This window comes from Diadema setosum, chromosome 4 (assembly GCF_964275005.1).
Source record: "Diadema setosum chromosome 4, eeDiaSeto1, whole genome shotgun sequence".
NCBI lineage: Eukaryota > Metazoa > Echinodermata > Echinoidea > Diadematoida > Diadematidae > Diadema > Diadema setosum.
This window is the reverse complement of record NC_092688.1, coordinates 39,557,952-39,581,963: the sequence shown is the minus strand read 5'-3', so window position 1 is coordinate 39,581,963 and position 24,012 is coordinate 39,557,952. Positions and strand designations below refer to the sequence as shown.

At 38.1% G+C, this 24,012-nt stretch overlaps 1 protein-coding gene and 1 long non-coding RNA gene across 2 annotated transcripts in view; one reads left to right on the top strand and one right to left on the bottom strand.

The window, feature by feature from the left end:
• LOC140227861 (uncharacterized) overlaps positions 1-24,012 on the top strand; it is a 170,562-nt gene that overhangs the window by 12,394 nt on the left and 134,156 nt on the right. Inside the window, exons 2-3 of the mRNA XM_072308251.1 lie at positions 21,354-21,488; positions 22,159-22,289. Coding sequence (XP_072164352.1) covers positions 21,354-21,488; positions 22,159-22,289 — 266 coding nt within the window. The remainder of the gene's footprint in view (positions 1-21,353; positions 21,489-22,158; positions 22,290-24,012) is intronic.
• On the bottom strand, positions 1,803-4,019 carry LOC140227240 (uncharacterized). The gene is made up of 3 exons (XR_011901027.1): positions 3,635-4,019; positions 2,534-2,752; positions 1,803-2,053 (listed from the first exon to the last, which is right to left on the bottom strand). It is a non-coding gene; the product is annotated as an uncharacterized lncRNA (long non-coding RNA).

The following is a 24,012-nucleotide window of genomic DNA, read 5'->3' as shown; positions in this document are numbered from 1 at the left end:
AAATTCTCCCAACACTTCACGAGGTAATCTGACCTGTAAATTGGTGAGAAGTTCTGCATTTCCTTGACTTTAATGTATTACTGTAGTACGCGTGTTAGTCACAAATAGTGCAATAACATGATCAAGTGTACCATTCTCCTCACACTTCACAAGGTAATTTTGCCCAGGGTTGAATTAATGAAAGTGATACCCAATGTGTTTATAAACACGAGTCTACAAACTTTAACAGTCTGCCAACTACTGGACTGCTGGGAGGAGAGTAGTGTACGTCATTTGTCTCTTTTTGCTGTCCTTAGGACGGGGGACAACATGTTAATACCATGTCTGGCTAGCCATTCTCTTTCTAGGACCAGAATTTTCAAGGCATGATAATATTGTCTGATAGACATTCTGCCATTTTCACTGAGGCAATCATAGCCAACAGATTTATGGTTACGTGTTAAATCACATCTTTGATGGTTAAAATGTATTCTACCATCTACAAATATTTCTGACTTTTTGTAGGCTTCCCCACTGTTCAGCTTTTTTTTTTTGACAATTCTGTTTTAGATTCCATAAATTTTTTCATGACAACTGAAGATCTATCAGGAATAAAACTGATGTCAGTACCTACATATTCTTCCACATGAAAATCTTCTGGCTTTGCACTGACATCTATCTTCCACTCCCTCAAAAGCCTCAATGGCAGTAGTTTCTAAATTTGCAATGAAGAGACAATAAATGGAATACATACTGGAACACTACACTTTATTTCTATTGTTTCTTTTATATTTGAATAAGGTCCTCCTGAAGTGATAAAAATTGGTCGATTTGTGTGAAACTGTGTTGAAATTATTGAAAGCATGCAGCAAATATGTAACAATGAAGATAAAATAATTACCAGAAAGTATTACAAACTTGATCATGCATCAAGTCTATATTTGTACAAGGCATTATGAGCAAGAAATTCACCAATAATTCCCTTTCCTTTCCTTACAAGAAACATGTACAATAGTTTGCCTAAATGGTCTTTATTTTAGGAAAGTTGGTCAACAGTTAGTGCACTACATATAATAATGTAAATACAACCAGATGTATACCAACAAGACTAGATAGAGGGCAGTATAGAATACATACAGCATATGAATATGCTGTACTTCCATTACACTTCACAAACAGTTTTCTATTGCTTTCCTGTGTCCGGTTACCATCAAAATCAGTTCTTCAATGTCTGACAGGGACATTGCTTTCTCGAGATTTAACAGTTTTCCATCATCCAGCAAGGTTCAGTATTCTTTGTGATCTGAAATAAGAGTGGAGGACTTAGTCTGCTTTCAAATTGAAATCAGGTACACCTAATGCAAGAAAAACAAATACATAATTTGATGAAACTGCCAAGTCTGGTTGAATAATTGTTACTTCATTTACTTTTTTTTAAAACTATCGTTTGCAGAAGACAAACTATTTTCTATAAATTTTACAGGTTGCCTGCCACAAACTTTTTCTTACAAGAGTGAAGGATAAAAGAAAAAAAAAGATAATCAAAGTATTTATCACATGTTTAAATTATTTTACATTTGTTATTGGAAAATGAAGTTTTGGCTCATAATTGCTTTTTTTTAGGAATTTGCACCACACAGACAGATAATGCAAGAAATACAAACAACAGTTATACAATGCCCTGAACTTCTCAACTCCAGTTGAATTACCTTCAGTTTCAAAGGTAACATTGCTGCGTTGTTTCTTAGAATGCGGACACCACACTTGTTTGTAGAGGCTCTGCTTCTGTTGCTGCTTCTAGCAGTGTTGCTAATGTTCCTGGAAGTGCAGATGCTAAAGTTGCAAGTAGAGGCTCTGCTGCTACAGTGGTAAGTAGAGGCTCAGTTGCTACAGTTGTAAGTAGAGGCTCTACCACTGCTGTCGTACTTAGAGGCTCAGCTGCTAGGGCTGTATGTACAGGCTCCACTGCTGCTGCTGCTGCTGCTTCATTCAAGCGGTGCTGCTGATGTTTCTGGGGATTCAGCTGTTACAAATCGACGTTGAGGCTCTGCTACTGCTGTCGCAAGTAACGATACTGCTGGGGAAGTTGTAAACAATGCATCAATGAAACAAATTATGTGACCATCCTGAGGGTAGAATCAACAAGATTTATACTAGATATACTTGCAAACATCTATCATGGACACTAGAATCTACAGTGTATTACATGCACATAAAGCAAATTATCAGTAATTGATTTTGTTTTGGGACTGAGAAGAGACGTTGACATAATAAATTGTAAGTAATAATCAATATCAGACTTTTAAAGAAAGGAAGTGGAAAGCTAACAGTCTTCAGCATCCTACAGTCATTACAAACTGCAATTATGACATTTGTTTTATTCATTACACAGAATTGAACATTTATATTGAAATGGTAATGCAATCAAAGTACATTGTACCTACATGATACTATGCATAAAAATCTCTACATCATTTTAAAATGAAAAAAGACATAATATATCTTGATAAACTTATTGATGTAGAACAAATCAGTAACTATGTATTCAAATTACCTCAGGCAGAAAGAGGAATGCCCTCATCATCTGACATCCTACGTCCATCCATGGGCGTGTTGAAGACTTGAAGCACCCTCCCTTTCCACCAGCCATTTTCACTTCTCATATGTACGCAGGAACCTTGTTTCGGTTTGGTCCGTTGAGCATGATAGAGGTCACTTGAGCTAACAGGATTCATAGAACCATCCCTCTTCCACTTGACAAGAACATCTATGCCTACGGTGGTTCAAAAACACAAAACATTGTATGGACAATTTCAGTGAGAAATTTGACAGTTGTGTCATACACTATGTGATAAAACATTACAAGTACCTGCAGGTTTGAAAAATGTGAAGAAGAGTATTTCTTAGAGCTAAAGCACAATTTCAGAAGAAAAAACAAAGTAACATAAGGAAATTCTTTACAGGCAATCACCTATACAATCACCTATTTTGTGAGACAAAATGAAAATAGCTACAGCCAGCATACCTATTTGAAATGCAAAATAAATTGTCATCAAAGTCTGCCGATCTCTGAAGGGCATAGTAATTCAGGTGCTATTGGTCGAGCTTTTACACCTTGGGGTTGGCAAAGGTAAATAATGATAGCTGCTACACATTCTTTGATTAGAAATGTGATGTTTTTCACATAAAAACCTAACAATCTTATACACAGAAGTGTTAGTGCTTGCTTTTTTTCTCTTTTAATAGCTTTTTTTCTCTTTGAGTAGCAGTCAACATTGATATACATGTATGAAATAATTACAGTAAGGCCATTAGAAACTTGCCCCAAGTATGCTCAAGCAGGTGCCTAGGGAAGAGCTTGTAATATCAACATGAGCCTGTCCTCACCAGGTTAATATCTGCATAAGATACTTGACAGTTGAGTTAGATAAGATCGACATTACAGAAAAGGTATGACTACATTACATCCCAGATATCAAAACAGTGATTTCTGTCAAATGACATCGTATTGTTCAATCATCTATTCCACTGAAAGTAATAAATGACCTATCCCATTCACCGTAAACTGAGAAATGTTTGTGAATACCTGGTTCCTGGTACACTTTATGGTCCACAAGTACCGGTACCATAATCACTTGTTACGAATCAAACTTACCATTATAGGCAGAAGGAAAAACATCCTCATCACCACTACTCTCTGCGGTTGTACGTAGAGGCTCTGCTGCTACAGTCTGAAAGGCTCAGCTGCTACAGTTGTAAGTTAGGATCATGCTGCTACAAATGTACAGTTTTACGGTAGCATACGTAGACGCTCTGTTGCAATAGTACTGTCGGTAGGCCTACTGTAGTACATAGAGGCTTCGCGACTACAATTGTATGGAGAAGTTCAGCTGCTACAGTTGCACTTTACAGGCTCTGCTAATGCTGCTCCTGCGCCGAGAGGTGCTGCTGATGTTCCTGGGATGCTAGCTGCTACAGTTGTAATGATAGCGGTGCTGCCTTTGTTTGTGGGGACTCGGCTCCTGCTTGTAGTGGCCTGCTGCTCCTAGAATTATCCCTAAGATATAAATAAGGAAAATCATGCCAGTGTTATCAGGGCACAAATAGGATACCGCGTTAACTTATATAGAATAAAAATCCCTGGATATAGGCTTATACTTGTACATGAGTGTTAAAAAAAAAAAAAAAAAAAAAACTGTGAGTACCGTGTACCGGTAATCAACTTCGTTTAATTTTTCTGAAAGTTCATTGATATCTGTCCCGGTAATCAAAATAAGTACCGGGTACCTTCGGTAACGTACCGGTGAATACAACCTCGATCTAGCCTATAAATTTACTGTTTATGCAGGATTTTAGTTAGACAGTAAAGGCCAGAGTAGCTATTCTTGCATGCTTAAGGAAGCTATATGTAACTATAACTGACTTAACACTGACCCTAAACAGTCTCATCATGCAATTTCATTCTTACTTAGGGCCTAAATACATTTTTTTTTTAATGCAACAACATGAATCTTTGAAAACAATGATAATCATTTATTACTTTGGGCCTATTTTCAGTTCTACCTGGGTATATGCAATTGCTACACGATATTTTTTTTTTCAGTTTATAGATTCTACTATGCTTTAGTTAAAAAAAAAATGCATCCGGGTTGTACATATGGGAGGATTGCTATATCTCTGACCAAGAATAATCAAGGACCCCCTTCGACAAAATGGTGGCTAGGTGTAGAAGTCTACGAGTCCGACTGTGTAGGATCTACAAGGAAATGAAATACACAGGAAAGCTACTTTTACATGATAATGTCGAGCAATTCTACTTCTCTGATGTAATATTTTATGATTACACATTAACCTGCCCCGATTATCATTACTTTTGTTTTTAAACAGAAGATTAAATAACAAATGAGCAACAAAATGCACCTAGTAGTTACATACCAGCACAATTCCGAGTGCATGGGACTGATGGTGATGACGAGCCCTCGCTCGCGGCCTCGCAAGCTCCTCGATTCGCCCCACATACCTCACGTGTGTTCCGTCTGAACAGGGATTTTACGAACCGGCGAATACGAACATTTGCCGGTTCGTAATGTCACAAATTGCAGCATTTGGACATTTTGAAAATTCGTCACTACCAAAAATACATGTTTTCGTGAATTTTGCGATTTGATATTTTGGGGATAGATAGAGTTTGGTATGGACATTCAAAAAATGGAAAAAAGTGAATTTTGAAAAATTGACCCAAATTCGAACATTCGCCGGTTCGTAATGCGACCGACGAAATATGTGTGGCGCTCCGACAAAATGAGTCATAAGTCGCACGGGGACTTTTCCCGTAATGAGCCGAAAATGAAGGGGAAGCACTACTCGGGTCGAAAATTTTTCATGACGGATTTTGATTCCTTGACGTTTTATCTATTTGTACAGAAAATTTCAGCGTGTAAAAATGAGGACAAGTGTCCCAAATCACAGTTTTTCTGAAACAATTTTTTTCGGTTACATTTTTTTCGAACGCTCGCCTTTGCGCTGCGTTTCGCACCTATTGTTCTTGCCCGATTGAGACTCCGCCTCCGTTGCTAGGGCGTATGCTAATGAAGCATTGCTCTTGACCCCATTGAAGACAAAACAAAGCATGGTGCGCGCGGCGGCGTCGGCGGCGGCGAGGGCTTAATTACGCAATAACAGTGAGCTGACCAAGGCTATCGATTGCATGACCAGCGAGTTGCGTTTGATACATGCACATTTCATGGAGTGGTGATTGATGTGACGCACAAATGGCGCTGAAAAAAAATTCCAACGAATGATCACGCAAAATTTATGATACTTTATCAATGAGCTAATACATGATCACATATCGAACTTGAAACCTCTCTCTATGTGTGTGTGTACTTTTACAACTTTTATTGGCCTCATTAATGAATTCATTCAAATAATTATGTATAACTGTCGTTCCCTGGTATGTGACTTGCTGTTTAAAGTTCATCTTTGGAGATATAGCATGGCATAAGTTGTCAATTATTCTCGTCTTTATAAAGTCGACAATTCGCATGATAATTTAAGCCAAATGTGTGTAATGCGTAATTTTATTTCCCCGGTTAATAAAACTTATTGCCCTATTTTCTTATGATGGTTTGAGCCGCAACGGCATGAAGAGAAATCGGACGACAAACATTATCAATGCCCAAATAGCTCGTGTACCCTTTGGAGGATATTCTGACTCTTGTCATTTGTGTATTAGAAGTAGGACCTATGAGAAAGTGACAGAAAGCTATGTCGCTACTCAAAAGTGTTTTTCTTCATTTTTTTTTTAATCAGAATGTGTGTAATGATAGTTGTTTGTCGTGTCTTACGTGTAGCTGACATGTGAGAGGTCAAGTCTGCAAAGAATTTGGCTAACAGCTTTGCGAAGTAGCAGCGCTAATTGCCTATTGAATTGTGTATTCTGAGGAATTCCGAATGAAAGAACTCGGACGACACTGTTCACGCCTTGTATCCGAGTAAACCCGGCATCAACGAAGCCTTGAACAATGAAAGGTAACTTCCTGCTGTCACGGGGTGGATAATCACGCAACCAGTACAATTCTTTTTTTCGCTATTGATAGCAGAATTAGTGACGTAACGGAGCGACAGTGTTGGAGGATCGGCATTATGTCTGCTAATTTGTAAAAGATTTTTTTTCAGTCCCCTTTTGTGTTCAGAACCACAGCCAGGGACGCCAACTTACTTTATCTCCTACAAGCTATCGTTACTATCTTAAAACGTGAATTTTATGAAAGGTTGAAAGTGATCGCGGAATCAGTTCTTCTGCGTGACACAAGGCTTTTATAATAGCATACCAAGCTTAAATCGTTTACCTGTATAGAAAGGGCGGGAATACACACTTATCGCAATCATCCGGATTTGAGAGTGATACACTCTACTATTTTTCTTCATCTTTCCCCCGACAAAGACCATGGTAATTCAAAACAAACAAGCAAACAAACAAACAAACAGACAAACAAGCAGTTGCATTATATCAGAACGTACAGAATTATTGTGGTTCATGCATAGGTCATCTTTTGATGTATAGTAGTCATTTGTTGTCGTTTTTATAGCGTGTCCTAATAAATGCCTTTAGCGAAAACCCAACATAACTTTTATCAAGGAGGGAAGGGAACTTGAATTTAAATATAACATAGTTTATAGAAATCAGACATGTAAATAAGGCAGTCATATACATCCGCATGGCCGATTGTAATCTCTTACTTTGACTATTAAACATGATCTCCTGCATTTACGTGCTTTTTCTAATTTCTTGAACTTTGCCTCATTTTTTCTTTTTTCTTTAAAGAATTGCTCGCAACGTTTAAAAATCGTAACGCAGTCCGCTTTCCCACAATTAAATGTTCCATTTGATTCGTCACTTATTGTTGGTCGGGTGACGACAAATGTTGGAAACTCGAGCGATGGTACATGGCATTTTGTTTTGTTGGTTTTCGTCTCATTGCTCAAACGAATTTTGACTACGATTACAGAGGTATCATCTACGAGACTTATCTGATGGTTTTTAATACAGAAATGATCATCAATCAGCAAGGATTAATCAACAAGTCATGAATTCACTTTACCCATCATGTCTAATCGAACTACGACATTGTTGAGGTAACCGCGCCTTTTTATTTTCATAGTTGAAACTCATTCTTGGCATAATCCAAACAAATAATTCTTTATATAATTTCTCAAAATGCTCAAAAGATGGCCATAGTCAAAACTTTCTACAAGGATTGCACACGGCAATCTTTACTGGCCTAAACAAGTTTTCTAGAGCTATCAGTTCCCCCTATGACGATGATTTCGTTTGCGTTTCGAACTTGTACCGAACTACTTTCAAAACAGCTATTTCCTTTATGGGTCGATTAATGAACCAGTCTTTTGAATTCATAACCAACATTCGTAATCGTAACCATACAGTACCATAATACTGTCAATAACAGTTGGAAAATGTAAATGCTATCATAGCATGAAATAAATGAGTAACGATTATCTTCATACATTCTAATTCCTAAGTGATGCCGCTGCGATAATGACACATGGTTTGACTACTGCTTCAAGCAAATAAAAGGAAAAAGGAATGGGATATACTTCTAATGATGATACCACCCCGTACAATGCATTCCACTGTATTTGGTAACATTTGGTTACGTTTCTGTGCGCTTTACGTACGGAAAATAAAAGGCAGATTGATTCCATTAACATGCTAACACACAACGCATTCAAAATGTTTTTTGAAATACACCGTGTACAATGTAATGTTTTAGTATACGTTTTGAAACTTTGAATTTGCGAGTCCTTTGTAAAGTTACAAGGGTTGTTACATTATCAAGCAAAAATTAAAGTATATAGGGATTCGGATTTGCTCAGAAGACTAAAAATGCTTTATATGGCGATCGCTCGCAACAGAGACAATCCGTTTCAGTAGATATACAATGTAATTCTGTTTTCATAAAATGAAAGAGAAACGTAAAGAAGTCAACTTTTTAACTTCATTTAGCTTTCTCACCAATTGAACTTGATTTGATCTGCCACGCATGATATCGCTGTATGTTCTATTAATTCTATCAAATTATTTGAATGGCGTGCTTGTTTTTTATGCGGACTATTACAGGTAAGTATAGTCACTAATTCATTGAAGTTCATAATATTTGTACGATTATGGCGTGTTAGTTGTTTTGTATTTTCATTTTTATGATAATATCACGTGTGTATCTGATTCTGACCACGAAAATATGGCGACTATCTAAATGCGGAGTATGTACTGTAAAACTAATGTCTCCTGCCAGTATAGACAAACTAATTTCTAGTCTATCCCCGCTTGAAATGGAATCTAAAAAAAAAAAAAAAAAGAAAAAAACGAAGTTCGACTTTCAGCAGATTTCAACCGTTTTGTATAGTGCCTGATACAATAATGATTGTATCTCATGGAAGAAAACTAGTCTCCTTGCCTGAATTTTAGCTGCTTCCTTTTCAAGCTTGCGGGAAAGAAATAGCTGAACATCAATCGCAATCATAAGGAGAGGCACATCCTTAAAAATAAACACAGGAGTACTGAGACATACTACTAAATAAAAACGGGCCTTTTATCACTATTGACAACACATGACATTGAAATGTTTGTTTGTTTGTTTGTTTGTTTTTTTTTTTGGGGGGGGGGGTAATACAATTGATTATTCTGAAGGTTCGTTAATCATACAATGAAATATGGTTCGCTATTAGCTTAGGTTCGTTAAAAAACAACAACGAACAACACACACACATTAAATGCGGTTCCTTTTCCGGTGTTTCCTTTACCCGAAAGTAATCAAGCAATCATTTATTTTAGTAAGGTTTGTGAATACAAAACGAAATGAGGAAGGCCTAACTATCAATTTAGAATGTATGTCATTATAATTATCTATACTCAACTTCACAAATGCATGTGAAAAAAACAAATGTGATGTTAAAAAAGAAAAAGATAAGCTTAAGCTACAAGTTAACGAGTCTTTATATGCTATGGTATTACAAAAGTGACCGAGAATAAGAAGTATATTCATGATACAGTCATAATTATAAACCCAACGTGAAGCTGTCAGGCCTACATCAACCTTTGCTTCTGATACGTATAGTACGTGCAACATTGGCAAGCTTGATAAGCGATAATTCTGTGGACGCAACGCCGATGTGCCTAATATGGCGGGAATTCAGAATGTTACGGCTGTATACAGCTGCAGCAGAACAGACACGAAAGCAGTCTTTGATGTTCTGCAACATTACGACCATGTGCGTAATTTAAGGGTTTTTAGTACACGCAAAGAATACGATCTCAAAAGACGACTATCGTTAATTAACTTCATTTTGAACCCCGCCTACAATGGGTTCTCAGGTTCTATCTAGGTATTGGTACTTGCTAAACGCATCCTCTTTAGTTTCCATTGACAACAACTACATGGGAGGAGAATGGAAGCAATCAACGCCCTCGCTAAAAGACGCTTCTCGTAAGACGCATTGCGTGCCCGCCTATGCTACAATAGGTACTCAGGTTCGATTTAGGTATTGGTACTTGCTAAACGCATCCTCTATAGTTTCCATTGACAACAACATGGGAGGAGAATGGAAGCGATCAACGCTCTCGCTATAGACGCTTTTCGTAATACGCATTGCGTGCCTTTTTTCTTTCTACTGTTTCCTATTGTTTGTGAGTTAAAAACTTGCGGCAAACTACACCGCAGCCGACACACAACGCGTACCGACTCATTCATGCGGCGGCAGCGGCACGGACACAAACGCACCGAAGTTTACATCGGACGACCGTATTGGTCAGAATCGTTAATGATAGACCTGTCCTGCGATTGGTTAATTATCTTACACACCCAAGCTATCGCCTTATACGGTAGTGCGTGCGATGGAGCGTAAACGCCGTCGTTAAGCAGGACTGTTGTATTGTTTCGTCCCGCGAAAGAAACAGGTTGTGAGCTTGAACCTACCCTGAACTTTGAGAGCGATTTTCTCCGTTATTTAGAAAAAGGACTGACATCGTAAGCGTAGTTAATATTCGTTTTTATGATCTACAGGGATGTCGAAATGAGTTGTATTACATATCAGTGTAAAGCTTAGAGTCTGTAGAATTCACATATAGGCATAAATACGATTTCATTTTTTGCGACTTTTGACTCATTCCGACGGAGCGCCACACATATACAAATTCCACAAAACAATAGTCTTTCCGGTTAGTGATGAGTTTTCATCATAATTATATTATAACAAATAACTTCTGTCTTGTGAAATCTTATTTCATGTGATTCGTAATGACAAATACTTCTTGGCAGTAGAGTTTAAGTCAATTATAACATTGTACATAAAATTGGCAGCATTTAACCCCCTACTGTTGAATCACAAAATGTGCTCGTTGATCTCTTTTATTTATCCCATGGAAACCTTAAGTCATATCTGTAGGCAAACATAATGGATAATTCCAGAAAGCAAACTTCTTATACAAAAAAAGAAAAGAAGAAACTTCTGTGTGGATGGCAGGTACCGCAATAGCATGAATTTTTCAGATTTAGTTATCATAAGTTGTCAAAGAAAGCAAGAAAGATGCAATGATTTATTTGAATATTGAAAATCCCATCAGGCTCTTGTCAACATTATGAAAGGGATAATTGCTGAAACAAAACCGAGAAATAAACTCAAATGAAAGATTGGTTTGCGAAACTCAACTTCAATGCTGCTTGAAGTTTTTTTTTTTTCCTTTCTCTCATACTTATGAATGACAGTCTGATTATGTCATTTAAAGATCGTTCAAATAATCTACTTGGCCAACAAACCAAATAGAGGATATTCTGTATAACATTCATGCAACGCAAGAGCCGATGGTTATTGCCTTTATGGGGTCCTATATATTCATCATGGTGAAACACAGCCTAACATATGCGAATGTTTTACGCAAGAATACTTTGAATAGACCAGGTGGCCAGAGTATCAGGTTACATTGTACCTCATTGAATAGACAGGATGTTGATACAAAGACATTCCTGGACGCGCTCGTAGAAAAGTCGGGGATTATGAGCATAATAGAGAAGTTCAAAGGCCGATTACAGACGGTCTCTTTTTTCTGCACCGGTCCATAGAATGCATTTGCCTTCGTATAGAAAGCGCTCCAAATTTGCGAAGGGCAATTCAATTTTGCGAGAGATGGACCTGCGATAACCCATCGCTTCAATTGAACACTTTGTTTAGGAGCAAGGTATTTCGGGCAATAAAAGCATGAAGTGTTCTTGTCTCATCTCATGTGTATCGATGTAATCAAATGTTTTCATGCTGCTATTGAAGTGGTTTATTCACTTATCGTGCCAGTGTGACACACACACACACACACACACATATATATATATATATATATATATATATATATATATATATATATGTAACATGCATATATACATATATATAAGCATATATCTGCATTTAGGTAGGACTACATTTTTTCATTCCATTAGACTTCGCGAACTCATGCACATTGCAGCATTTTCATATTCATAAACGATTGCAGCAAATGCTCATTTCCTTTATACATTATGCTAATTGAATGAGATTAGTTCTTCATTTCTTTCTTGTCTTTTATCGGGGGAAGACTGGTACTGTATAAACAATAAAACAAATATTGATTTACACTCATGACATAAGAGAAGAACAATTCAGCAAAATTAGCCGTCTGTTATGAGAGATTGAAGAATGCCAGGAGAAATGTTGTTTGTTTCAACAAAAATATTGTCTTTTCCTTATTTTCTCAAGTGATGTAATGACTTTAGGCCTTCAAGCCTGTGTGGCTTGTGCTTGTCATACTTCTATGATCATGTCGGCTTCTTCTACAGCTGCTGGAGTATACGCGATGGCCAGCCTTTTTTTGTTGTTGTTGTTGTTGCTAAATTGAATTAACTTCTGCGTCGAATTCAGGAATGGTCACCTGCGACCCTGTTTGAAAAGACGCTCTCTCACATGGAGACGAATTTGAATTGTCTATGGACATTCTAATTTGAATACGTTTTTTGAAGTGATAGGATATAGTGAGAGGAAACTGAGATTGAATTATGAACATATTCATGGCGCTATCTTTTTTTTTTCTTTTATTTTGTCGACGAGTTTGAATTACATAACTGTAAAATTAGAAAACAAACGTACACACACACAAACACAGAAAAAAAAATGACTATGAAATCTTCGCATAATGTTAAACCATTTTGAACACTCGAATATGCCATTTTCTCTTCCTTTGTAATACATTTGCCTCGATTCGTGCTCCTTCATTTTATCTTATTGCATCACATTACTTTCTTTTCCAGCTATCCACTATGTCTTCTTCATTCTCATCATCTTCAATTAGTCGTCTAGGTTGAATATCCTCATCGATGGTGGCGATCACTTATCCAAGATACTTTGCCCGTATTATTATGTATAATCTAATAAGATATCTCCATAACACAGATTATAGGCAAACCTAGCCGTGTATAATATTTCATTTCGTTTGCAAAAGTGTGTTCAGATTACCATTCATCGAACAAAATTTAGAAGATCAGCCTATTTTATTTTTCTCTCTCTATCTCTCAATCGTTCTTCTTATCGCATAGACTCAGATGTTTCATACGCAGACCGGAAGAGCTTATAAATGTTCCGTCAACTGACTTGAACATGTGTTTTATAAAATTATATAGTTGTAAGTGAATATATGAAGAGTTTGTTTGCAAAAACCGATAAGTCCATATTTGTCAAATGAAGAAATTTGCGATTACAGGTAAAGTAAAGAGAATAATAAGGAAATTTTTCCTTCTTTTAACCATAACTTAAAAAATATACCATTATATGTAGTGATCAATATATCATTTAAAAGGTATTATTTTGAACTTTATGACAGAGATCGCACTTCAAAATCTTCAAAAATGGACTTATCGGTTTTTGCAAACAAATCCTTCATATATTCTCCTCCCTTTCTCACGTCTCTCTCTCTCTCTCTCTCACACACACACACGCACACACACACACACACAGACACACACACATAGACAAAACAATAATCTATCCCGTTTGCTGATGACTTTTATCATATATATCATATCACTGTGTAAGATTTAATCTCACTTGATGTGTAGTGAACAATATCTCATCCCGACATTGCGGTATAGGGTTGTAAGTGAATCGTGTTTGCACATAAAATTTGCAACATTAAACAAGATAGGAAACCTACGAAAATGCGCTCGTTGATCTCCTTTATTAATCCCATGGAAACCTAAGTCATATAATTTTATACGGTCGAAATATGGAGGCAGTCATGATGGATAAATTCAAAAACGTATCTATACCAAAAAATGAAAAATAAAAAAAAATAAATGAATAGATAAATCGTCAGGGTGGATTTCACAGGTTTAGTCATCATTAGTTGTCAAAGAGTGCGAGAAAGGTGCAATGATTTATTTGAATATTGAACATTCCATCAGGCTTTTGTCAACATTATAAAAATTGTTGAAACAAAACCGAGAAACCAACTCAAATGCAGAGCTACCAAGTCTCACGCATCCTGCGTGAGACCCAAGCATTTAGGGGCCATCTCACGATCTCACGCATGACATCCATTTTTCTCACGCATCGCGCGAAGTCTGCAACTTGGGCCTATGATAATGAGCATAGCTCAAAATATTAAAGTGAGAGTTGCAATTGAAGGTATATTTCCCTTTTGTCTTTCAAAATAAGTAAAAGATAGTCACTTAATTTAATAAGTATGCACCTGATTGCACCATTAAGAGCTAAAAATTGAAAAAGCTCCCTACCGTGGGAGGCCACGGGGGGGGGGGAACCCCTCCCACACCCTCGCTCGCGCGCACATTCGCATGCCGAGATGCCGAGTCATGAAAATCTCACTCATAATTTTTTTTTTTTTGCACTTGGCATCCCTGCAAATGGAGGATTAGTTCGCGAAACTCAACTTCGATGTTGCTTGAAGTTGTTGTTTTTTCTGTCATACTTATGAATGACAGCCTGCTTATAAGATCGTTAAAAGAATCTACTTGGCCAACGAACCAAATAGAGGATATTCTGTATAACATTCATACAAAGCAAGAGCCGATATTGCTACTATGGGGTCCTATAATATTCATCATGGTGAAACACAGCCTAACATAATTACGCGCGTGTATTACGCAAGAATACTTTGAATAGACCAGAGGTGGCCAGAGTATCAGGACAAGTTACATTGTACCTCCATGAATAATCAGAATGTTGATACAAAAACATCCCTGGACGCGCTCGTAGCCGCCATCTGAAAAGTCGGGGATTATGAGCATAATAGAGATGTCCAAAGGCCGATTACAGACAGCCAGTTTTTTCTGCACGGTCCATCGAATACATTATAATGAGGTGCTTCGTATGTATTATGTAACCTTTTTTACGGACCCCAATGATTGAATGGTTGTTGGGAATCGAATGTGCAAGTTCTCATGTGGTTGTTACCAACATTATCATAGCATTTATACTTCGACAATGACATACGCTGCAATAAAGCGAGAAACTTTTTGTTCTTTTCTATCTCTTTCTCTCATACGCTTAGCATTCACGGGAAATTGTATATAGAAATTACGATGTTTGATATTTTGATGCTTGCAGCATTTTCAAAGAAACCTTGAGATAACTAGACCGGTGGTGTAATGTAAAACATTTCTTGAGTAAAGAAACGATTCAATCAATATCTCTATATATTTATGTATATGTATATATATATATATATATATATATATATATATATATATACAAATGTATATTTATATTTATTAATCTATGTATTATATATACACATATGTATAATGCCCGTGTTTTGTTTCAAGCACGACAGCTAACAGCGCACTTGCTCCTATGTGGTCGTAGCCTTCTTGTGGGTAAGGGGATGTAGGGAGCGTTTACTCAACAACAACAACAACAAAAAACAAAAAACAAAAAACAAAAAAACAAGGGGGGGTCAGTTCGTTCCTTGATTCTCATTTCAGGTAGACTAATGATTTTATCAAAACATTTGGCTGGAGTATGACCTCAGTACTGTATCGATACAAAAGACATTTCTAGAAGCCTGGTCGCGGATGATGGCTTTCAGAGGTGTAATCCGCCTTTTATGTGTGGCACAATGCGTTCTTTTAGTGAGGGTTACGTTATATTAATTAGTGGCGGAGTCAAGTCCAGAGCTAGAATAATGTTTTTCAGATGCCGATAGCCCAAAACAGTTTTGATTATCGTAACAATCTCCCGAGGTTGTTCTTCATGGATTAGTTCCCCCGTCAGCGCAATGGAACAATGCATGGTTAATAATAATCCGATACACGGGATGCGAGGTACAAGTTGTATGACAAAGAAGTATAAATACGACATGATTGTGCTTCATCATCAGAAAGTGCCAAACTAGGCTGAAAACAAAACCACACCATACATAACACTATTCAATGCATCGATCGGCAAATCGTTGCAACCGCCATGATGGATGTTTATTTACCCACATTCCCACAATGCACTAAGCCAGCTTACCAATATCCAGTCAACATCCAACAATTACGCAAATACACATGCATGCGATAGGCGCGAATGTTATGGTGAAGCAGTCACAAATCGGATTTTCCCGAGGTATTTGTTCGTTTGTTTGTTTTTACGATACTCGCGGGTTAATCGATCATTATCAAAGGGGCATGTTGGTGCATAAGCCATCACAAGAAACGTTTTAAATCCACATATGACTTCGCTCTCTTCTAGCAATCTAGTAGTTGTCAGTATTTTGCCAAGATTACAAACCAATCGAGACGGAAACTGTTAACCCTCTGAATGCCACATTGATTTCCTCTCCATAGGTTTGTGTGTTACATTTGTGTACATTTGACTTATTGGCACTGAAATGGTTAATATACCGACCTATCCTGCAGCGACGATTTTTTTTTTTTTTTTATCTCCTGCTTACGACAATGTGTAAGCTCTACATTTATTTCAAGGCTTTGGGGGAATATCAGAAAGGACAAAGAATGTGTTTGTGTGTGTGTGTTTTTTTTAATCCGTTCCTTACGGGAACCTGGTTTACCAGGTTCCCAAAATGAAGACAAGGGTGCCTGCTTCAGTGGCCTAAATTCATTTTTCTTTGTGTTAGAATGCTCAGAAGAGTGGGTTTGATAAAAAGATCTGAGTTTCGTCGCTTGCCCGGAAGAAGGGAACGAGCGCGCGAATACGCGTAAAAATAGATTTCGAGAAAATCGCAATTTAAAGTTTCAATTGACTATATCTTTGATATTTGAATATCAATACTGCTGAAAATTCACAAGTGAACAGAAAATATTCCAATTTGGTACTAGCTAAAGTGGCTATAATGAATAATCTACAAATTTTATGATATTGCTTATGATCTTACCTCATGCAGGTCTTTTCTCGAAATCTATTTTTACGCGTATTCGCGCGCTCGTTCCCTTCTTCCGGGCAAGCGACGGTTTATTCTATCAGGATTTGTTCTCCTGCTGTTTAAAAAAAAGGTGTTTTACAGTACTATGTACCTTTTCCTGATTTAGTTTTTTTGCTTGTTCTGCTGTAAACTCGTACGAACATGTACATAAAATGATCAAGGCTGAGATCAGTTAGAAATGCTGACCCCAGTCACCTCATTCAGGTACCTGGTTTTGTGTAGAACAAAAGATTCTGAGAGCTCATCAGCGCACGCTCTATTCATACCTCGCACCCGATCGATATTTCCATTGTTCACGGGCACATGTAGTTGACCGTAGAAAGGGGGACACAATGAACCGCTTAACTGCCTTCACACAGCTGGATTACCAACCTGTGTGCCTCTCTGTCGACGGGCGAAAAGAATCTCGTTTGGGGGCATTAAAGGCACTCAGAGAATTGCGGAAGGAACGGGAGGCAAAAATAGTAAAAATGCTAATACACCATACTGATAATGTAACAATATGGAACATCTACAATGTACATGTATTACTACCTTTTGAGTCATCATCAACATCATCATCATCATCATCAACAAATGGTTCCCTTAATGTAATAATACAATAGCTTTTCTCTGTTGTTGTTGTTGTTGTTGCTAATTGTCATTATATTACCATAATTATTTCTACACTGTTCAAGTTATCGAGTGATAAAGACACACATACAACCACACAATTTTTCCAATTTCTTTTCAAGGAGAGATACATGTACACACGGTGGTGGTACTCCAAATTCTTAGAAAGATTGGCAGTGATCTCTGCAATGTAGAAAATCGTCCATTTTTGGACAGGCATGAGTGTTTACATGTAATACGCAGTTGCACACACTTATGAGGGCTTTCATTGAACATTGTACAGCGTGTACATCGTATCGTCTTCTCGCGATCGCTTGCATGCACACAGGCATGGGCACGGATCTACAGACATGGACACGCAGGCGCACACATAGTCATGAGCACACACTTTCAAAGAGGATATTATTATTTACAATGCATGCACGCACGGCCTCCAATGGATTCGCACGCAGAGGATGCTAGTCCACTGCCTGGACTGCCTTCGTATACGGTGTGTACTATTATGGTGTGTATGGTATTAGCAATATTGCACACGGAAATACCGTCGTTGAGGGCGTGTAGTATAAGGAGAGACCAAGTGTTGATCATTTTTCTTTTCTTTTTTTTTTTCGGGGGCAGCAATTAGTGGACTCACGCGATGCGTGGACTATCGCGATCGAGAAGACTTCGCGCGATCGAGAAGACTTCGCGCTACCGCCAATGAGGGCGTATGAGAGAGTGAAAAAAAAAGATAAGAGTCCCGTATCGGGACTAGCAGGATGCTGGATTCGCACGGACTCGCACGGTAGCGTGCCAACACCACGCACGGTACCGTGCCAACATCTCGCACGGTACCGTGCCAGATAGTCCGCACTCGACGGTGGCACGCAGCCGCACGGAGGCGCACTGACTGGCACGCAGCCGCACGGAGGCGCACGAGGTCGCACGGGGTCGCACGGGGGCGTACAGAAGCGCACGCACCCGCACGAGGCCGTACGAAATGGCACGGAGCCGCACGCACCCGTGCGAAACCGCACGCAGCCGCACGAAGCAGCCCCGTGCGCAGTGCGTGCGGGAGTAACATAACTTAATGGTCTGACTGTACTCTGGGATATCCTCCTTTGTTTATGTTAACATTTATTAAAGGCATGTTGATGAAAAGATAAACTTTAATTTGGTGTACAACTGGCCTTAAGTATTTGTGTGGATGGTGTGAAACCGTAGCGTTCTCTCAACAAAGACTTTTTTTTTAGCATTTTTTTTTAAATAGCTACTCGTTTCCTATAAGTTGAATACATTATGTAAGTACTCAGTAGGCTGTATATAGAGTAAAACATGATGCAACTTAACACACATAGCTTTCAAAATTTGTTCAGTGCTCTTGCTTGGAGGTCCACTGATAGTATCCCTGTACAGTATAACATTCAAAAGGTATAAACATCTTACAGACCTACACTGTATTTGATTTTGGTGTTGTTCTTTTATTTTCATATTTACTTCTGCAACAACTGTGAAGCTTCAATATGCCTAATATCAGATAATTTATGTACTGACATAGCAATGCATCTGAGTCATTCAATACCCCATTTAATCACTTTTTCTTCATAATAATGTTGGACGCTCCGCATTTATGATTGATGTACAAGCTACAGTGTTATAATCCGAAATAGTCTTAAGTCCGACCAGTACAAGTGACCATGGTTGTGAGACATTTTGTTTACCACTATATACATTCAGTATAAAAATACATGTATGTCCATGGTCATGTGTAAGCAGTATGCATGTGTGTGTGTGTGTGTGTGTGCGCGCACATGCCTACTGTTACAGCATATATACCATGGACCTAGGTCCATGATATATACACACCACAATATCCAAAATCATATACAAAATTGATCAAAATAGGCATATAACTACTACATCTAGTATACAGGTTGTGCTGTATGGATGATAGGCCACACAACATGAATGGATAGATTGTATCAATACTTAACCCTTTCTGTATGGACTTAAAAGATATGTATCACCATACAACGTACCTCTTCCTTCGGAATGACTTGGTACATTACAGTACACATGTTGGTGCGTATTGCTTTGTATGTAATGTCAGCTTTTCTAATGTTATTATGTACATGTAGACTTCTACCTCTTTGCACGCTACACTGAGAAATCTCAACCCATAAGGGGTGTTTATGTGTGTAGGGGGCCTACGTTGACCCGCTGCTAAAACACATTTCGATTTCGGGCGCCGGCGTCACGTCTTGTGGCGTGTGAAGGAGGCAACCAGGCCCTGTGCCTTGCGTGCATATAAGCGGAATTTGTGACTCGTTTCTGTACTTGTAATATTCATTTTGTCTTTGACTAGATGCGTATCCTGGGAGGAATTATGTGGATTTTAAAACATGATGCATGGTAAGACTACTAGGCAAATGCACTGCTGCACTAGCTAGGCCAAAAGCACCAAAATCTGTTTGCGTACAGCATTACGTGTAAATGCATGTGTGGGACTACGGTAGGCAGTTGCAAAGTGCGAAACAGTGAAAACGGGCAAATAAAGTAGGTACCAGAGGCTGTAGTTTGTATGTCAGCGCTGCTGCTGTGACGTATCAAGATCATAAGCTTTCATGTAATTAGAATATAAATATTCTCTCGAAAGAAAAGGAAAACAGGTGAACTGAGCACGGATTTCCCGAGAGTCATCGTGCTCATTCGCACGGTACCCGAGAGGAGTGTGACGTCATAGCAAGGGTGGGTTGAGCGCGGCGCAACCGATTTGGGTGGACGGTGATAACCGGGGTTAACGCGTTCGAAATTTGTGCGATGAGCCGAGGGTCGACACTCGCGCATGCGCAGTACGTAAAAACTACGTCATAACAGGGTGACGCCTGGCTCAACGTGCAAATCGAAAAGTCCCTAATGTGTCAGCTTTTGTATTTTCATTATGTACACCCATAGTACTTTCTTTGGACCAAGTTTGGTGCTTGGGCTGCATGGGGTAAATTACACCCGCCGGAGTGGGGGGGGGGGGGGGTGGGGGTGGGGACCGGTCTGGCAACCCCTTTCCCGACCAGATATTTTGTCAGCTTTTATATTTTTATTATGTACACCCCTAGGCCATTCTTTTAGACCAGGTTTGGTCTATGGGCTCCATGGGGTAAATTACACGTGCCGGGGGGCGTTTGTTTGTTTGTTTGTTTGTTTGTGTGTTTGTTTGTTTGTTTTTTTTTTGTTTGTTTGTTTGTTTGTTTGTTTGTTTGTTTGTTTTTTTTTGGGGGGGGGGTCCCTGGGGGACGACCCCGCGCTCAGGTATCAGGCTGACGCCCAGTTTTGTAATGAGGAGGGTGGCCCCAGTAACTTTGAGGGATCAAACCTTTTGGGCTTGATGGGGTAAATTGACCAGCAGCCAGCTCCTGGTCTAAATATTGTGATAATGAAAGTCATATCATAGCTTCTGCCGTCGTTACTAGGAAGTCTGCAGAACGAAAAATAACAATACTTCAGCGAAATGCTTTGAATCTTATTTGTAACGGAGTAGTCTAATCTCTAGTTAGTGGTTTTGAGTACTGTACAATTGCTTGACGACACAATCATCGTTAACTAATTTTGCTGAGTAAAGATAAGGGCCTGTGATAATGTGCTTTGCGTACAACGGTAAAGTTGGACCCGTGTCATCAACTACCTCTTTAGCACTACGCAAAATGCGTTGATTTTGTAAAATTATCAATATATTTATCGACATGTTAACTGCCTTCTCACTCATATAATGAGTATTGTGTTTTACTGTGTCTATATTAAATTTCAGGAAAACGTGACAATGTCGGTCTCATCATCGGACAAGTCATTATTGGTGTATCAGCTGCCGTAGCCATCCCATACCTGCTTCACAATATTCGAAAGTTTCGTCAGAAACGGGATCACGACTACGTGCCACAAAAAGGTGTCACTTTCTATTTTTCTTCGTCTGTTCATTCGATTGTTTATCTATTGTTTCTTCATAATATATATATATATATATATGTATGTATAATCCCTTCTACACGCTAATGCCTGATGATGGTGCCATGAAGTGTAGTAGCGCCACCTATTCCGAAATCATACACAATCAGCAAAACGGCAACCTCCACGGAGAGCTGGACCCCAGCGCTGTGAGATTTTCCCCTTCAGATTACGTCGTGATATTACCTGATTCTACACAACATGGCGACATGTCATATGGGGTGCCTCAAAAAATAAATGTTTTAAGGGGACAAGAGCATAGAATTTGCTAAGAAGAGAGAGAGAGAGAGAGAGAGTAAAAAGCAAAATATTCTTCTGAGTGTCAGCCTGGTTATAGTAGCGCTATTAGTGACGCTTGTAATACTATGGCCCTGTCAACAACGGATTACCCCATGTAAAATGACCTCAGTCATGCCTGTCAGCTGGATGGATTATCAGACCTAAAAAGGCAGAATCCCCTGCAATAAGTTCAAATTCTTTGCAAACTTTATGAAACATTGACACATTCGTGACAGATTTACCAATACCGTGTTTTTTTTTCACTATACTTGTACAAGCATCTCGTGCTTTACACTATTAGGATATATGACATCTCTATTTCTGTTGTCAAGTTTCTAAGGAATCACCACCGACCATACAGACAACACTGAATAGTGAAGATGAGAGCAGGAAGTGGTACTCCGTAAAATGGGCGGACTTCAAACTTTGTTGCAGACGACTCAAAGATGTGTCCTCAAACCACGTGAGTATGATATGGGGGTTCACCACTCTTCATTCAAACAAGATTTCTTTTCTTTTCTTTTCTTTTTCTTAACCATGAGCATCTTATGAGTGTACTGTGCCTTCGATGATACGGAAAGCAAACTCGTGTGCAGCCAAGTAAAGACAATGGTTGCTTTTGTAAAAAAAAAAAAAATGCAATGTTCAAAACGACGTACTATATACATACTGCACTCTTTCAGTTGACAAGTCACAGTACCTCAACCTGCAGTAAACGACACACACATAATCGTGATTACATTTATGATAGCAACCACTTATCAATGGGCATTCATGGTGCTGCAATTCCATGTTCTACTTTGAAGCTGAGGGAGCTGAGGAATTTTATTTCTTGAAGTTCTAGTTGAAATCTATTAATTTTTGCTTTTCATCAAATAAACAAAAATTATATAAAATGTATAAGAAGAACATAATATTTGTAATAACTGCAAGACGTAAATTAACAGAATACAATGTGAAAATGAGTAACAACATGACGAAAACGAGACTGGTTTTTTTTTATATATGTGCATATACCTAGTAAAAATTAAATCAGAATGGGAATAGAAATGGAGCGTTCCACCAAAAAGCAAAAATTGTACGATTTAGGACCCTCGGAAAAGACATAAGAAAACGAAAAATAAATTAACGAAATTACAAACAAAATCAAAGGAACCAATGTCAACTAACATGAAATCATATTATGAGGAAGGGAAAAAAGAGGAAAAAAATGAGAGAAAAAAAATGAAACTACAACACGTACCACTGTGGACACAAGTAAACTGGATTCCATGCTGTAAGAGTAATGATAAAATTCAATCTTGATTGAATATGTTTCGAAGAACTGTCTACACATACTGGTAAGAATTCAAAAGAGTGGACATAAAAGAAGGAAACACAATGGTATATATACGGTACAATAGCCAGTGATAGCAGGAACATCTGCTGAGGACTTGTGTTTGACAGATTATTTTTCTCTGATAAAAAAAAAATAACAATGTGTCATTGTTTAATGCTTAAAGAAAGACGGTGAAGTGAATCTAATTCGGTTGTATACTATAAGCTTTCAATAAAAGTACCTTTAATTTTGTTCTTATTTAAAGTTTTACGTGTTATTATACCTTGCTGTTATAAAGTGAGTTCCAATACTAACCCATCGTACATGACACTGTTCTGAGCCAGTAAACCTCTCGAGAAAGGCAAATGGAATGTATTCGGTCGCCTTGTTTGATAACTGTGAATCGATTAATTTTTTCGTAACTGTGTTTCAAATAAATTTGGAAATTTTCTGAATTAGGATTATACATAAATCGTCCCAGATTAAACAGAAACATGTATTTATTTTTCAATAAAAAAAAAAAACACGAAAATGTGGTATGACATATGGTACGGAATAACCTCTTTTGTAATCTAAGTAATTTTAAGAGTGTTTGATGTGTAATTTGCCATGCGAGAATACCATAATTCGACAATTACACAATATGTGAGATGACTGTAAAGTAAGCAGGGACAAGAAAGGACACATTTCAGCTGGTGCATCATACCAATATTTCGTAAAATGGTTTTGCATATACTGTCAATATGAAATTTCCATGAAAACTCATTATAGCCTGTAATTCCAAGAAATTTTATACAGGAAACATTTTACAGTGGAGTACTATCGAAAACAATATAAACAGGTAGCGCCCCATACTTTAGAGTTACTA